Source organism: Aspergillus tanneri (assembly GCF_003426965.1).
Source record: "Aspergillus tanneri strain NIH1004 chromosome Unknown AapTan_2_pilon_pilon_pilon, whole genome shotgun sequence".
In the NCBI taxonomy this organism is placed as follows: Eukaryota; Fungi; Ascomycota; class Eurotiomycetes; order Eurotiales; family Aspergillaceae; genus Aspergillus; species Aspergillus tanneri.
In genome coordinates, this window is record NW_022984629.1 from 5231772 (window position 1) to 5249335 (window position 17564).

A 17564-nucleotide genomic window follows, 5' to 3' on the forward strand; every position below is an offset into this window, starting at 1 on the left:
TCAAGGTTGAGCCTTCTGCGCCTAATACACAATCGCAAAATGGAGGTGCAGAACGCTCAGGGGGTGTAATAAAGGATAAGGCTAGAGCAATGCGGGAAGGTGCTAAACTACCTGCTTTTCTATGGCCAGAAGTGGTACGAGCAGCAGTTTACCTATTAACCGAACACCTTATTATCAAGCCAATTGGAAAACTCCTGTTGATAGGTTCCATACCTATATTGCACACAGCGAAGGTGTTGTGGTGGAGGATAGAAACCTCAGCAAGCACACCTAAAAGTTTATGGGTGCAAGGCCTTTGCAATGACTCCTGAAGCTCAGAAAAAGGAGAAAAGACTGCAGAGATTTAATCCAAAGGCATGGATAGGATATCTAGTTGGATATGACTCCACTAATATCTATCGAATCTGGTTGCCTCGGTTAAATAAAGTCATTCGGACAAGGGATGTGATTTTTAATGAAGAAGAACAATTCTCTGGTGACATAGCTAAGACCTTAGCCACCATTGCAGGATGAATTTCGACAAGTTCCCCTGAAGGAGTTTGATCAAATGGTGAAGGATATTGAGGTTCAAAGCTTGCCAATGGAGATGGCAGAGGATTCTTTGCCTACTGGACATTTTGATTCAGTTGATTATCTTGCACATATTACAGAGGATCAACAAAAGGAGCAAGATACTTATCCAACACCTCCGGAAACACCAGAAGCTTCTTTTAATCCAGCGTCATTATTTGCATCAGCAATGGGCGAAGACCCTAGCCAATTACCAACTCCGAAAATATCAAGACATCTGCGGACGTGGAAGGCAACATTCCTAGCTGGAAGGCTTGTACAACCTATTCGGAAACTCGGAGATCAAATTATCAACAAAGCAACTCTTGAACGCCTAATAAAACAACCAGGAGGACTATCGAAATCCAAAGTGCACCGTCGGAATTTGCCTCCAGAACCAGTATGGCATAGAGACCTGGAAGATCATCCACTAGGATCTCTATTTAAGCAAGCAGAGGAGGATCATCTCAAAGGTCATAGAGATATGAGGACCTGGGAAGAGATGGGAAAATCTATTTGCTATGGGAAGCAGATTCTTGATTGCAAATGGGTGTATATCTATAAATTCGACAAGCACGGCAGATTCCAAAAGTGCAAAGCTCGGCTGGTTGTACGCGGTGACCAACAAAAGGATCGAACTGATGATCTATATGCAGCAACATTAGCAGTCAGATCGTTCAGAGTTTTGATGTCAATTGCGGCTAGATTTGATCTAGAACTGGTCCAATATGATGTTACCAATGCTTTTGTCAACGCAGATATCGATGAAACTGTTTTCATGCGAATGCCCCCAGGTTACAGAATACCTGGAAGAGTGCTGAAGCTAAGAAAAGCTTTATTCGGCTTGAGACAGTCCCCGCTATTGTGGCAAAGACTATTTAAGCAAAGTCTTCAAGATCAAGGATTTGAACCTATTCCGCATGAACCCTGCTGCTTAGCTAAAGGAGATATCCTAGTGTTCTTCTATGTAGATGACGTGGTATTCGCCTACAGAAAGAACCGCACAGAAATAGTGCAGGATATAGTCCAAAAGCTGAAGAACCAGTATAAAATGACTGGTGGCGGAGAATTGCAGTGGTTTCTAGGAATAGAGATTATCCGAGACAGAATAAAGCATCTAATATGGCTAAGTCAGTCCTCTTATATAGATAAAATTGCTAACCTTTCAGAATCAGAGCCATCCAATACTATTCCCATGTCTCCAAAAGGAATGTATTTATATGCAGAGATAGCAAGCTATCGAAGCATCCACCAATATCAACGAAAGATTGGATCCTTAATGTATGCTGCAGTTGTGACTCGTCCAGATATAGCTTTTGCAGTATCAAAGCTATCCCAATTCCTTACCAACCCAAGTCCGGAACACCACAAAGCAGCAGATCAGGTGCTTAAGTACCTAAAAAGGACTCAAGACCTAGCTCTGCAGCTGGGGGGTGGAGATAATTATATCCTGTACAGTGATGCATCCTTTGCAGACAACAAGGATAGAAGAAGTTCGCAAGGATATATTATTCAACTATTCGGAGGCACCGTGGGATGGAAAGCGAATAAGCAGGCAACCGTGACAACATCTACAACTGAAGCAGAGCTATTAGCATTGTCTCAAGCAGCTAGGGAAGGGATGTTTATAGAGACTTTAAAGGATTCAACTTACCTGGATGATCATCAAGTTTATATTTAATATAATAATATGCAGACAATCTAACTTGTTAATAAGGATATTAACACTGCAAACACGGCTTCGTCATGTGGACATCCATGATCACTTGCTAAGGCAAGAGGCAGAGTCAGGAGGGATCTAAATTAAATATTGCCCTACCAACAAGATGTTGCAGATGGACTCACCAAGGCGCTTTCTAGGGAGAAATTCGAACTATTTGTAAAGCAGCTTGGTCTAGTTAACATATCTAGGCAGAGGACAAAAGGGGAAGATGAAAATCATCGACATTTTGATGAAATTAATAATATTCTGTGTAGAGAATAAATATGGGAATAGCTTCAAGTTCAGGTTTAAAGGATATTTTGGAACCTGAGGGGGTGTGTCAGAATAAAGCTAGTCCATATTGGGACATCATGTGAATATATATACCCAATACTCCTCATAGAGGGGTTGGGCTGACAATCCTTCTGAATACATTCAATTCTCACCTCCATACCAATATCCCATAAAATCTAACATGTACCAGAATGATCGTGAAACCTAAAAGTAGAGCATAAATCCATTTCCTACGTAATTTTCCAATCCACACTTGGCTGCAACAGCTTTTACAAATCGAGCTACTCTCACCACATATATCCCTGCATCCCCTTTGTGACCCAGCTCCTGACTCAGTCACCTGCAACTCCCACCTTGAGCTTACAACCGAGATAGATATCTAACTTACAGTGACTTACAGTGGTATATTTAAGCCCTTGCCAAAATCATCCGGAGTTGTATTTTTAAGGATGGCGTCGGATATTGAATGCCAGTTAGTCTTGATTCTAACAACTTATGGTAGCTCCACCTGTGGTTGGCTGCTCCGGCTGTTTTCTAATTCTACCACACGGTTGCTGTCCAGCTCGGGTCGGGTTTGATAATGCTGCCATGGCTGCTGCCAGAGTTGCATTGGTTTTAGTTGAGTTTGAAATTTAGGTGTTTGTTGTTTACGTCGTGATCGACGGATTAAGAACCATAATAAGCCCGCAATAATCGCGGCGCCTACCACTCCGCCAACGACACCCCCAGCAATGGCTCCTGTGCTTGTATTTGACGATTTGCTTGTCGCCTGCGTAGGGGCATCTGTGCCCGATGAGTGGAATGTGGGAGTGGAGGTGGATGTTGGGGTTGGTATCGTCGAGCTCGATGCTGTTAAACAAAGACTAGACAGTCAGTGATGTAAATGCATGTCAAATATTTCTTGAGTAGCAGTCGATGACTTGCCTGAAGCAGAAGCAATTATTGGCACTTTTTGCTCCCCCGACTGCAGATGATACCCGGGAATAGCACACCCATCGGATCCGCCACCCTCCTTCGCGAATGCTGTGGCTCCCTGCTCGCAGCAAAAGTAGCCGCCATTGTAATATAGATCCCAGGTGCTATTGGCACAAAATGGCTTGGCCTCGAGCGCACCATGGCACTTAGGTTCGGACGGGCAACAGGCGACATTTTTATCGTGCAAGCAGAAGGAGCCGCTTGGACAGCAGACGCGAAACGGATTTACCGTTATTCCGCAGTCGACCTCGAGATGTGCCAAGCAGGAACCATTCTTGCGCAGAGCCCATCCGAATGGACGCGCTTCGGATGCCATGATGGTGGATAGGTGAGGGATGACCTCAAAATATAACAATCGTAAGCGGGAGGAGAAGGGGGAAGAGACAATGAGATTAGGAGGAAAATCTACAAAAAGAGGCCCTGGGGTTGCTACGAGGCTCGGCTACAGAATAAGCCTAGAATAATAATATGCAGAACCCTTCGCGGCCATTACAAGCAAAAATTGACTAAACTGGAGAGAAATAACCCTTGCCTGCATATCACGTACAGTGAAGTATCGGGATAAATGAAAGTCATCATCATTTTAGAGCCTATCTGAACGTTACAATACCTCCTGTCCTCCCCGCAGCTAATTTCATGAGTCCAACATGGTATTAAACGACTAGGGTGGGTGGCTGTTGTTGATGTGAGTGAGACGAGGCTGCATTAGAGCATGAATAGTCCGACTGTTGACAGCGTAGAACCCTCCGTCTGCTGCCTACCATTGGTCCATCCTCTTTGTATGACCATGGAACACTAGGCCCAATGAGTGTAGCGCATATGCATGACATCGCCGATGCTCTCGCTCCAACCATGTCAATACGGCAAAGTATTTCTGGCCGCTCCAAACGTCAATGACTGGTGGTGTGACTCGGGGAGGAAGAAGGCAGTAAGCTCATCGAACAGCTGTGCGCAACCAGTTGCCTAATGTAGGGATCGATATATCATTGATACCCTGGACCACGACAACTACCATACTTCTTTGGATGGTTGACTCTCTCTCTCTAGAATACAGGAAAGAGGTTAAGTACTTGGGGGGTGTGAACCCCGCACACTAGGCAACCACCTAGGATGCAGATCATTACCTTATCAACTGGCCCCTCGCTCCCCTCATTCAGCGAAGACTGCCTCAGGCAGGGCTGCTTGGACAGAAAGCCAAGGGACGTCGAATTTTATTATCAAATTTTGTGGGGCTGTGTCATAGTTTTGATTGCCTGTGTCTAATAGCCATACTTTCCTATGGTGCAGTTGACTCTGACACATTCTATTAATATAATCGTCATGGTTTTCATCGCGTAGGCAAAAATCTAGCCGGGACAGCAGAGAGGGTGGAGCTTGTGAGTTTGTCGTCCTTGATACAAGGTCGGCACCATCAGTGATAGATAATGACTAAATGCTCGCGTTGTCACATGCAGCAATACAAATCCCTGAAAATTGGAAAGATCACTGTCGTAGATAGCTCTGACAATGTGTCAACAGCACCTCTGCACTAAAAAGGCGCCATAACGCCAATTCAGGCATAATACTATATTTTTCTTTATTGGCATAATGTTGCCTCAGTTTAATTTTTAGCTACCCCACCTACATGGAAAAAAGGGGCAAAAGAAGTTGATTTACCGCTTGCTCTTTCTCCAATTGATTGATGGTGTACAGAACTAAAGATATATAACGCAGTTTAATACTAGTAAAGTAGAAGCTAACAAATAACAGTAATAAGATCAATGCACAACAAACAGTGAACAACATATTTCATTATGAAAATAAGAAATCCCAGAAACATATAAAATGTATCTCATTGCCGAAGCAAGAGCATGACTCTGAGTACTAGGTACTCTTTCCACAAAACCTGGAGACTCTCCCAGATTCATGAAAAAGCATCTAGGGATTCTCATCAAGACAACGTGGCACTATCCCCTAACCTGTAGGTTTGCTGCCTTTTAGCGGTAATTAATATACTACTCTCTGACTGGTCAGTATTCTCACCGCTTGCTGACATAAGTGCCCATTGGCTTCATTTCCCAATATACTCACGCACTTTCTTACTTTCTGATCTATCAGATACTACATGTTTTACTAAATACTCTACTACGCGCTTTACTACGCGCTCTACTACGCGCTCCCCAGTATGCTCTCTACTCTGCCCTCTATCTTACTGTGCAACACTGACTATGGAATCCCAGACCTCACAGACCTCACGTGCGCCAAAGAGAAAATGCCCACCAAGGAAGCTAGAGAAACAAAGAAACCAAAGATTGACGAAGTGCCAGATTTACTTGCCCAGTGGCCTTCTCCAGAAAAATGTGATATTCGAGCCATTGATTATGAAAGGACGTCTCTCTCCACAGCCTATTTTACCGCCTGGTGTTGGTATAGAACCCTTATGAATTATTCTGTCTTTTTTATCCCCTGAAGATCTTTATACTATAATATCAAAGCATACAAATCTCTATGCTGAGCTGCACAATGCTGGACATAGAGGTCGCCCATGGAAGCCTACAATTCCTGGGGATATTAAGACCTTTTTTGCGGCAATTTTGTATATGGGCGCCTGGGGAGGATTGCCAGTGGATTCTTTTTGGCGGCCAGGTGAAGTTGTCTTTAAATGGCTCCAGGAGAATATTTCACAAACCCGGTTTGAGCAAATCCAGCGATTTCTTCATATATCCGACCCGCGTGTGAATGCTTTTGAGCCTGCAGACTCTGAGGACGAAGCATTATATGATGAAGCTATCCTAGATTCTCTATGGTGGCACAAAGTAGAGCCATTAGTAGGCCGATTCCGCCAGGCCTGTACTCAATATTACAAGCCTTCGGACTCTGTTGCTATTGACGAATCAATGATCCGCTGTTTTGGGCGTTCTTTACATACATACCGTCTCCATGATCCTTACATTTGTGTTCGAGTGGGTTCGAACTGCTACTGCCTAACCCGCTGGCGTTAGCCCATACAGGTGAGCGTTCTAGAGCTCTACCTTGGGATTTCTTCTCGTTTCCCATATTTGAATTTTTGACAGTGAAAATTAAGGTGGCCTCGCCAATGACAGTGCGTCCATTGTTCTTACTACCATGACTGGTAATTTAATGACTGGCCGAGTCGTTTACCATTAGTATTTCGCCATACATGCCTTTGTTAGAAAGCCTTCACATCTCGCTTTCTATCAACTAACTTCGGGTCAATATCGACAACACTATGGCTGCACAACCTCGTAAACCTCTCCAAGCACTAAACCCTAGCACTTCTACACCAACCAGTAACATATCAACTCGGCTGGAGAAATCCAATCCTGATGTTTGCTGCTCGATCCGTGATTTAGAAGCGTTGGCATCCTTAGATGATGATCGAGAACATGCGCACCTCCCAGAAGCTACCATACTTGCCCCTGTGGCTAAACATACCCGCTGTATCTCAGTTGGACTGCTGGATCCAGAGTACCCGAGTCTGATGGCCAGCAAGTCAGATGCTTCATACTCCGGCGCTCACTCTCGCGGTGATGGTCAGTTTTCTGTGCTGCAGCGCTGGGCATCACGTCCTACTTTACTGGAAGAACTGGGCTATGACACCGCAACTGTTGTCCGTGTTTGCGAAGATACAGGCGATAAGGGGAGTCCTAACAGTTCTGATGGGGGTTTCGGCAATTACACCCCAACCCAAGCCCGCACCATAGAACAACTTTCTAGAGAGAATGCATATTTACGCCATGCTGTGGGGCAGATGGACAGCAGCTTCAGAGGTTATGCAATGTCTTCTGCACTGGCAACTAGCCGATATGCAATTGGAACTGGCATTCACAATCCTCATCATACCCAAGGAAGTGTTCCGGTGGGTCTTCCAGTAGAGGACCTGGACGAGGTGGGAGATATTCCTGGCTACAGCCAGATTCAAAGCAATGCCGGCAGAAGGAGCTATTCCGAACACCCCGCCAACCAGGAGAAACAGTTTCCAGCATTCGCCTCCGTGGAAACCCGAACTCTGGAGAATGTCAAAAAGGCTCATTGGGATATTTCTCATGGCTTCGGAAACACGTATGATATTTCTCTCAGTCGGCGGCACTCGTTCGCGGATATCCCTATTCAACATATTTATAACTCTGCTGACTCGTCAAGGATCACGGTAGGAGACCAGGAAGATATCTATAGGGGTATCGGTGAAGACCTTGTGTCAAGTGCACAAGGCCAAAACCGTGAGTATCACATTCTTCACACGGACCCTCCCCAAGGGGACAAGAAATGGAGGCGGGGTATTAACGAGTTCATCGATTTGCAGAGTCCTATTTTGCTCGTAACCAAGCTCTTCATGCTGCCAACGGCCCGTCAGCGATTCCCATGTCTCGCTACTCAGCTTGTACAATGCCAAACACCGATGGCCGTCACCAATCGGGCCTGATGTATCCGCACCAGAATCAACTCTTCTATATTGTAACTTTTAAGTATCACCGTGTAGACATTTTCTCCATTCAAGACGATACTGGCCTTCAGGTGAAAAGTGGAGACCCGGTCATTGTTGAAGCGGACCGTGGAACGGATCTTGGGACCATTCAGCAAGCTAACGTTTCTATGCAAAAAGCTCAAGAGCTGAAACAGCAGTACGCAGAATACCACTACAAATGTTTGATGATGTTCTCTAGGCAAGGGCAGAGTGCTGCAGCGAATTTAGTGAATACTTTTCGGAGTGTATCTGGACTGAAAGGTCAGAGTGATATCGGTGGTATGCGCTCTCATGGGTCCTATGGGGTCCAGGAGTCTGCTGCTGAAACGAAGCCTAAATTAATAAAACGGCTTGCCCAAAACCATGAAATCCTGAAATTGCGCGATAAAGAAGGGAATGAGATGAAGGCTAAACAGCTTTGCCAGCAGAAGGTCGCAGAACATCGGCTCAATATGGAGATACTAGGTGCTGAATTCCAAATGTGCATATCGCCTTGAAAATGATGTGAATCACATTGATGTGTGCTAACTGATTTTTTTTCCTAGGGACTGGAAAAAGCTAACGTTCTATTATTTTGCGGATTCATACATCAATTTCAGTGCGCTTGTGACTGATCTTTATAAGATCTACAAAACTCGAATCTGGATGTCAGCAATCAATCCAGCCTCATTCGTCACATCTCCATCTGCTGGCCTGCAATCCCCAGATCCTCTGAGATATAGCCAGAAAACACATTGATCACCCTTATCAACATGGGAGTAGGGCATATAACCCCGCTCGAGACGGCGTAGATTCTGCTGGGACAGATACTATTACCGACCCTTTGGAATTGCTACGCGACACTGACCCGCAAGCCCAACCCTTTCTCTCATCTCCGAACACCTACATTGAGATGTTATCCATTCTACCCCTCAATCCTTTAGTTATTGAATACCTCAATGAGAATATAGGGAACCGCTTAGTAGGCTCAATTGGTTGAGATACTGCGATTCCTGGTGTTTCCACCGAATGACATCTACTTCCTATTTAGGCTAGTTGGCCTGTAGCTGATTGAATAGCTCCCTGCGCATCACTTCCCCTGAATTCCACAACAGAGATGAAGTTGGGATATCCTGGTTACTCCTTAAGGCCTGGATTAATTGTTAGTCTGACTTGAGTCTACGTTAGCTCAAGGGAAGTAAGAGAGTGGGTGAACTGATTCCCGAGCTGGTCGCTCTGCTATTAATATTATATTTGCTATGGGGCCTTTTATCTAGATTTCCGCATAATTACTGCTTCCTGAGTGTGGTCCAATGCCTGCGACCATACTGTCGGAGGACAAGCTCGCATGGCGAGCGGTGTGGTGAGTTTATTGTGGTGAGTCTATTGTGGTGAGGCTTGGCCAAGAGGTCTTAGACTGAGCAACTTGAGAAATTACCTGAGAGGCATTTTTCTTCCAGGCTCATAACCTGTTGTAATGCAGAAGATAGGTTGTTCTTCTCTTCTGTAAACACGAGGAATTATAACAAGGTGAATTGTTGATTAATACTGTTGTGAATCAAGGCTCGACCCGATAGAGGCGCTTCAAGTACTGGTTATTATCTGCTTAAAACAGATTAATAGGATATTAATTCGGCATTCATTATGTATATAGATCCTCAAGTTTATAGATGAGAAGATACAATAATTCAGGCTTCCTCTAGATAACAGCAACTATCGCACGGATGCACGCCCCAGTGATTGATTGTCAACAATATGGTGAATTGAAAGAACGGCTTCGTCAATTGCAGGAGTTAATCAATCTGCCGCCATCCCTCGTCGGTGATGCTGAATTGCGAGTAGTCATGGTCACTGCAATATTTATCAATGCAATTCCGCAATCTGCGCACCCTCTGGAGCATTAGGAACGTCGAATTCCAGCGTGTTTGTTCGTCGTGGAGCGGAAAGATTCGAGAAGGCCTGGTTATATAGGCCACGTCACCATGATCGGCCGAGCTCTTGAGAGAACTCATTTGTGAGACTGACCACATGCTTCCTGTGGTTTCGGTTGCTGAAGACACGGAATAAATCCAACAGAAGAGGCTCAAGTCGAAAAAAGGCAACATGCCAGTTGTTGGACCTAGTGAGACAACTTTGGAGCCATTAATTCTCCGAGTCAATGTTAGGTGGACAGTGGGAACGATTTCTCGGGCGGCAGTCGATCTATTGTTTGACAAAGACAGTTTGAGTAGGTTCTCTCACTAAGAGGATAACCAGGGCTTTGCTGATGCTGAGTCTGAGGTTAAAGTGGTTCATTATTGGCATCAGGCTAAGTATCGGCCAGAAAACGATTCCGACTTGATTGAAACTGAAGAAAAGGAATAAATATCGACTCTTCTGTTAACTGATGTATGTATTCCACAGCAACGTCGAGTGTGCGGAGAGTGTTGGGATGGAAAGATACAGTATCCAAACGCTGAAGTAGGTTGTCTCGTAATGAACAGGGCAGATTGACTTCACGGGTGGCACCAGGGAAAATAAAGGAAGCCAAGAGACGTTCCCAGAGCTCTCGAAGCTGCTGATATTCTGCAGATGAGGTTTCTCTAGCTGACGAGTTCCTATATATTTCCTGGAACCGTTTGGCGTCTCTGATAAATTCTAGATTTTCAAGACAGTGGTTTTGGGAGAGATAGGTAGTAAACTCTCTGAGAGAATAGGGCCACTCTGCTGTATCTGCTAGCACTTCGTCTAACGTAGGCCATTGTTTTTGACAGATGTCCCAGTAATCCATGTCTGAGCATGAAGAGTAGGGATACCAAAGTCAGAGAAAAGGTTGTAAATAGATGCTGATGCGTTATTTTGGAGAGCCTGGAATGTTTTGTTCTATCGCTTCAATGTCTTCCTTGCGGAATCGACGGAATTGCCGTTGGGTAACAGTCGTGACCCACCCAACGTTGCCACTCCCTCCGAGCTGGAAACAGGCTAAACCTTAACTAAGTACAGTAGCCAGCTTATCACCCAGTGAACCCACTCTTTTTTTCTTGCTTCCCGCATAATTTCTCATGTAGAAATACATTTATCAACAGCAGCCAACGTCCACTGCGACTATAATTATGTGAATATCAGTGCAACAGCGAAATATCACTGGCCAACATAGCAACGGCGTAGCCGCTGCCTAATTTTACCTGGCCCCCCCGTTTTTCCTACCCCAACTTCCGTCTTGAGGACCATTTTTATATGTGCACCAGCTCCCATGCCTTAGCCATGTACAAGCATATATTGAATTTAACATATTCCAGATATATATTTTTCCCATGTCTCCCGCCGAAAGTCCTGCCGACGCCGTCATTCTGTTAAGCTCTACTCTTGATCAGGTCCAGAAATATGTCATTTCCGCCTTTGCTGCCATTGTCTGGTACAACGCTATTGAGTTGGTGATACTTTGCCTAACTACCTTTAAGCGATACCGGAGCACCTACTTTTGGAGTTTGCTGATCGCCTCCTCTAGCCTCATCCCACACGGCCTAGGCTTTATCTTCTTTCTTTTCTCCCTGGGCATTTCTCCATATATTGCCGTTACTCTGATCATTGTGAGCTGGTATTGTATGGTAACTGGCCATTCATTTGTGCTATGGTCGCGACTACATCTTATCCTGCAATCACCAAAACTGCTTCGCGCCATTCTTATAATGATTATCGTTAACGCTATCCTTTTCCATATTCCCACTACTGTTCTATTATTTGGGTCTCTGTCATCCCGGCCATCTCATCCGAACCATTTCGCCGCGGGGTATAACGTCATGGAACGTATCCAGCTCGTGGGTTTTGCGGTTCAGGAATTCATTATTTCAGCCGTATATGTGTGGGAGACGACTAAGATGCTCCGTCTTCGGCCCGATCGATTTCATCGTGGTATCCTTCTCCAACTACTTATCATCAATATTATTATCCTCGTTCTGGACGTGGCAGTCGTGGGCACTGAGTATGCCGGGTACTACGCTCTCCAAGTGATGTTCAAGCCGGTAGCATATAGCGTCAAGTTCAAACTGGAATATTCCATTCTTGGTAGTTTGGTCCAGATCGCCAGGAGTCCAACTTCCAACCCGGAACAATTGTCGTCCAGTTTTCTTGGGTATAATTTTATTTCTTCTGGTCGAAATGGCTCTGGCAGAAATAGTGCGGCTGGCGCTGATGCTCAACAAATGACGATGCAGGCATAACATATGAAAATTTCGAATGATGATCCGGCAAGCCTGTCTATTACCCAGGAATCTCTTGCGTTTGGCAACCTCTTATCGGCCAAGAGTGGAACATTTTTTTTACGAACGCAATCAACGACTGAGCAGCCAACCACGTATACAATTCTACGCTCTTTATTATTAAAGCAATTCAACCACGTAGTCATCCCCGTCGTCAACGCCGCCATGCTGACCCGCTGCAACTCGCTGCTGCGCGGCCACTCGGCCGTGCGCCCCGCGGTCGTGCAGCACATCCTGACGCTGCTGGCCCACGGCATGACCCCCATCTTGCCCCTGCGCGGCAGCATCTCAGCCTCGGGTGATTTGACTCCCTTGGCGTATATCGCGGGCGCCGTGGAAGGGAATCCGGACATCTCCGTGCACAAGGACCGCGACGGGTCAATCGTGCCCGCCGACGAGGCCCTGCGCGAACTGGGACTGAGTCCGTTGGAGTACGGCCCCAAGGAAGGGCTGGGTCTGCTGAACGGCACCGCGTTCAGCGCCGGCGCCGCCAGTCTGGTCCTGGTCGAATCCACCCAGCTGCTGCTGCTGTCGCAGGTGTTGACGGCCATGGGCACCGAGGCATTGTTCGGCACGCGCCACAACTACCAACCGTTCATCGCAGACGCGCGCCCGCATCCCGGCCCCAGATCGAGAACCTGGCGCTGTCACTCATGCAGGTCGAGATCGAGCTGAATTGGACGACGGATAACCCGCTGCTGGACCCGACGGAGCAGCGCATCCACCACGGGGGGAACTTCCAGGCGGCGGCGGTCACCTCGGCCATGGAGAAGGCGCTGGGGGCGCTGCAGATGCTGGGCAAGATGTTCTTCGCGCCATGCTCCGAGATGATCAACCCGATGCTGAGCAACGGACTGCCGCCGAACCTCTTTTCGACGACCCGAGCCTGTCCTTCGCGTTCAAGGGCGTGGACATCAACATGGCGGCGTATCTGTCCGAACTGGGCTATCTCAGCCACCCGGTGAGTAAGCACGTGCAGTCCGCCGAGATGCACAACCAGGCGTTGAACTCGCTGGCGTTCCTCGCCTGTCGCTACACGGCCGACGCCGTCGAGGTGCTCTCGCTGATGGCGGCGACCTACCTGTACGTGCTGTGTCAGGCACTGGATCTCCGCGCTCTGCACCAGGAATTCGAGAGCACCGCTCGAGCGTCCATCGACTGACTGACGGCCGAAGCCTGTTCCCCGGACATGCCCGACGACCAAGTCTCCGACGTGCAATCCGCGGCGTGGGATCAGCTGATGCATAACTGGGCGCGCAACAGCATGCAGGACCTGAGTGACCGCGCGCTTCTGACGGCCAGTTACTCCGTCGGGATGATGCTGGCCCACGGGGAGGCGTCGGCCGCGGCCGACTGGCAGGCCAGTAAGCAACAGAGGGCTCAAGCCTATACCACCGCATCTGATTAGGCTTCAGATCAAGCTTTATAGCCTCTTTTACCGCCTCAGAGTCAGGATCAGGAACATGACAGAATCGCTTAATTTGTTGGAATTGCTTTAATCCGATGAACCTGCGTGGCATATGAATTGGCTCCTTATCTCTCCAGTAGAATTCATCACTAGCGAGATACGAACCCCCGTATATATGAGAATTGCAAAGAGCACCTTAATATCATGCTATTCCCGACCAGTTTCTCCTGTACCTTTGGTCCTTGCATATTTATTGGTGTTTTTTGAGAACATGATAATCAATTCCTCTGGAATAAATGAGAAGAGGCTGTAAGCACTGAGATCAGTCCCAAATGGGATTTGTGCACGAGGAGCAAAAGGCCTAGCTATCTCAAGAGGTCTAAAAGCGAAGGTCCTGCGGGAGAGTTACGCCTCGGTGCGGGAGCGGTTCCTCGCGGCCCCGATGACCGCGTCATATCTGTGCCGGGCATCGAGGACAGCTGCGGGTGCCGTTGCATCGGGGGATCGTGGATCATCCGACGTATGAGCCGGGCGAGGAGGAGAAGTGCATTGGGACGAGGATCAGTGAGGTGTATGTAGCCCTTCGGAGGGGAGAGGCACGTGGAGTGGTGGTGGGATGTTGGTAGGGGCTTATTAGATAACATCAATAATTTCCATTCAGATTGTATGATTTAAATGCTTCGTGCAGATGCCGTCGCCGGTACAATCAATGCTGGGGCTGTTAACTAATCGAAACCAAACTTGCGGAGCTTTGTATTAATATGTAAGTTATGTTCGAAATAGCTAATAAACCTTACCAGGATTTCTCTTCGATTTAGGCCATGATGGGGCTTTATGCGTGCCGAAGTATGCTAATTAGCAAGATAAACGTGGACAAATACCCAAAAAAATACGCACCCGAAGCGAATCGTGTAACGTAGATGACGGGGTCATGCAACGCACTTCCTCTCTAACAACCAACAGAAAGTCCTAATGGCGCCCAAAGTTATTAAGCACAGAGATAGTGCTCCCCGCTGTAGCCCTGGAAATTCATACTGCTACACTGCTGCAAACATCCATAGCAAGGAATTGGGATGCAACTTTCTTGACGAAAACATCACAATGTAACCCTATCTGAACTCTGTTGGTTAGAGCTTAATAAGTCTGTAGACCATTCCTATTACCTATCCAGTTACAATCAAACCGTTCTTTTAGATTATCTTGGTCCGTTTCCGGCACATAGCACTGCGCTCTTAAAATGTAACGTGAACTTTACTCCCCATCATGGGCTGAGGATATATAAAGCTGGGCCATGTACCTAGAGAGTCCAAATATCACTACAGGACTATCCACATTCATTCTGTTGACTATCACCAGTTTTACACGCTATTTTTCCCCGCTACTACCTCCACAATGCAACTTAATACTCTTTTCTTCTCCTTTGTCAGTGCAGCGCTCTTTAGCAGTGCCATTGCCGGCAAGGACGATTGCTACAAGATCGAAAATTTCGGACTCAAGGAAAATAACTGCAACGATTGTCGTCCAGGGTTTAAATTTGTCCCGAGCCACATTGCCTGTGAAGTTAAGCACCAGTGCTGCATCGGTGCCTGCTGCCCACATCACTAAAGGGATAGACTAGAGGGCATAGGTAGGGATCTACCATTACACATTAAAAGGGAGAAGGCTAATTTAGTCTTTCCCCATCTTCAGACTTCTACAGACAATTAATCAAGAAGAGAAGATGGTTTCTCTGTTATGAGCCTCCTGCTAAGGTGGATAGGGTTAGGAGAAAACACTTCTTTTATACGCTGTATGTTAGCAGGAGTACTCTCTGGTCTATTATTAATATCAAATTGTCTGATGGGTATATGTGTTGATGTCCTACCAACTATCTAGCATGTCTCTATAGTCACTCTATAATTGACGGTGTTCCTCAAGTCCCGGAATGCTCGCTTGGATATTTGATCATTATCTTCTATTTGCGTTAGATAGTGGCCGTCTAGCTAGGTAAGGTATAGTCATTTATTAGTACACTATACAAGTAAGTGGATTTTATCTAAGTTTCTCGAGTCAGTCCAGAGAGAGTAGTTAATAGGCTATTTTACTCTGTCATACCTGGCAAAATAGAGTAAATACAGTATCGTTTGTTCTCACAGCGTGCATGGTGTAATATAGTCTTCGTCCAATCACTCATGTACGACAAGCAGAGTGAAAGTCTTATGCTGCAGTCGACATCAATTATATTCGAACCAGGTTTCGCCGAAACATTCATGGCAGATTCACCTATAAAAATCCATAAACAACTATGCAGACGCATTAAATCCTGGCAGCTTACCAAAGGGTTGAAAATATTTGCCCTCATACTTGATAGGGTCTACATAAATGGGCACAGTAGCGTTCCAGTTTATCATTACCATTGCCCTGATCAGTCCATTGAACCGAGTCGGGTTTCTTGACCATGGGGCCGAGCGAGAAATTAACATACGGCCCGTCGTTATCTTATTCAGGATATAAGAGGGGTTCCGTCGCATTAGGTAGTCCTCCCAAAATACCTTGCGCGCGAGATACATGCTTCCATCAATACTCGGAAACACGAAGTTTCCGGTGGCGGCTGTCGGATTAAGAATTCCAGGGGGCAATTCGTTCTTCTGGGTCATTTCGAGGTAGAGCAACATGTTGTTTTCCCCACCGTCTTTGTTCTGGTCGCCATTCGGATCGGTATAGGGGTATGTCTGAAACTTGAGAGCTAACGGGTGAAGGTTTGGTTTTCCTTATCAGCCTTGTCTGGGTTATTGTTCTGCAGCATATATGCGGCCGTCTTCTAGTACAGGAGGACTTCCTTATCTTTGTCAGTTTCTCCCTGGAGGTTTTGCCCCCACACATCCCAGAGTGTGTCAAAGGATAACTTCTCAGTTGTCCCTGGTTACTGGTAGCTTTTGAGGTCGCTCGGCTTCTCACTAAATAAAATAAAATCAGTACAAATCCTTGTTTTGGATACAGACAGACACACTTGAAATTCCGCATCTTTGCGCCTGTGGAGGCACAGCCAAAGTCAGCCATGTGTTATATTTAGAACTAATAACATGAAGTGGATAAGTTACCCTTACCATTAAAACCAAGATACACCCTGTGGATGTCATACTCTCCTGGCAGGTAATAGCAATTGACTAATTTTTATGCTTATCCGATCCTGGAGCAACAATACCGTTGGTCATGTTAACGTCGAAAGTGATACTCCAACCTGCTATGTCGATATCCTTCCACTCCTCTCTTGCACCAAACCACGTTAGTGTAATGTATTTTGTATATTTTCCCGGTGTGGTACCCCAAAACCAGGGTTGTTCCTACAAAGTTTAAAGGCGTGGCCAGAGAGAACAGCGGAAAATCAACCAAGGCCTTCATCTACTTATAGGTTTCCGACGCGCTGATCACCCCACAAAGATGTCTTGATAGTGAGTAGTTAAACAGCTACGTACCTAACAGCCGCTGGAACAGTACTCAATAGATTGGCAGCCTTTTTAGTATTAATGCCGAATGGAACAAACTTGCTGACCTTCAGCTCCCCGTACCTCCCAACAAAGCGGGTTATGTATGCTGGCGAACTCACCCCGACCGTCCATTAATGCCCGAGCTTAGACGAAGACTGACCGGCCATCGTTCTGTCCCTAAATAGACTTTCAGCCCCGACCCACATATGCCCATAACTACCTTTGTCTCATCTGCGAATACATTCATTGAGAGCCACCCGTATATTCTTGGCCATGTGGTTTGACTTTATTAAGTACTGCCACACGGCGATTAACAATAATCTGAATAAGGAGCCAAATGTTCTTGTAGCCGCTTAGAGTCTCGCTGAGGGCTCTGTCAAGCTGTCAAGAACTTGCGCGGGTGTCAAGCACCTGCTTAGCAGTTTGCCATCGACTCTAAGCACTCCCATAAATAGGCAAGGTCAAGCTTTACCTCTGTGGGCCCAAC

At 46.3% G+C, this 17564-nt stretch overlaps 5 protein-coding genes across 5 annotated transcripts; 4 read left to right on the forward strand and 1 right to left on the reverse strand.

The window, feature by feature from the left end:
• Positions 1-3038: 3038 nt before the first annotated feature.
• ATNIH1004_001651 (uncharacterized protein) lies at positions 3039-3836 on the reverse strand (the record flags this gene model as incomplete). Its single annotated transcript, XM_033566350.1, has 2 exons — positions 3039-3408; positions 3466-3836. The coding sequence occupies 2 exons, from the start codon at positions 3834-3836 to the stop codon at positions 3039-3041; spliced, it is 741 nt and encodes a 246-aa protein (XP_033432107.1).
• A 2913-nt stretch (positions 3837-6749) lies between these two features.
• Positions 6750-8482, forward strand: ATNIH1004_001652 (PSP1 family protein; the record flags this gene model as incomplete). Its single annotated transcript, XM_033566351.1, has 2 exons — positions 6750-7740; positions 7824-8482. The coding sequence occupies 2 exons, from the start codon at positions 6750-6752 to the stop codon at positions 8480-8482; spliced, it is 1650 nt and encodes a 549-aa protein (XP_033432108.1).
• A 2775-nt stretch (positions 8483-11257) lies between these two features.
• Positions 11258-12163, forward strand: ATNIH1004_001653 (uncharacterized protein; the record flags this gene model as incomplete). The annotated part of the gene is made up of 1 exon (XM_033566352.1): positions 11258-12163. One exon carries the CDS (start codon positions 11258-11260, stop codon positions 12161-12163), a length of 906 nt encoding a protein of 301 aa, XP_033432109.1.
• A 204-nt stretch (positions 12164-12367) lies between these two features.
• ATNIH1004_001654 (aromatic amino acid ammonia-lyase) lies at positions 12368-13364 on the forward strand (the record flags this gene model as incomplete). Its single annotated transcript, XM_033566353.1, has 3 exons — positions 12368-12768; positions 12807-13007; positions 13088-13364. 3 exons carry the CDS (start codon positions 12368-12370, stop codon positions 13362-13364), a joined length of 879 nt encoding a protein of 292 aa, XP_033432110.1.
• A 27-nt stretch (positions 13365-13391) lies between these two features.
• On the forward strand, positions 13392-14136 carry ATNIH1004_001655 (uncharacterized protein; the record flags this gene model as incomplete). The annotated part of the gene is made up of 2 exons (XM_033566354.1): positions 13392-13566; positions 13997-14136. The coding sequence occupies 2 exons, from the start codon at positions 13392-13394 to the stop codon at positions 14134-14136; spliced, it is 315 nt and encodes a 104-aa protein (XP_033432111.1).
• Positions 14137-17564: the final 3428 nt, after the last annotated feature.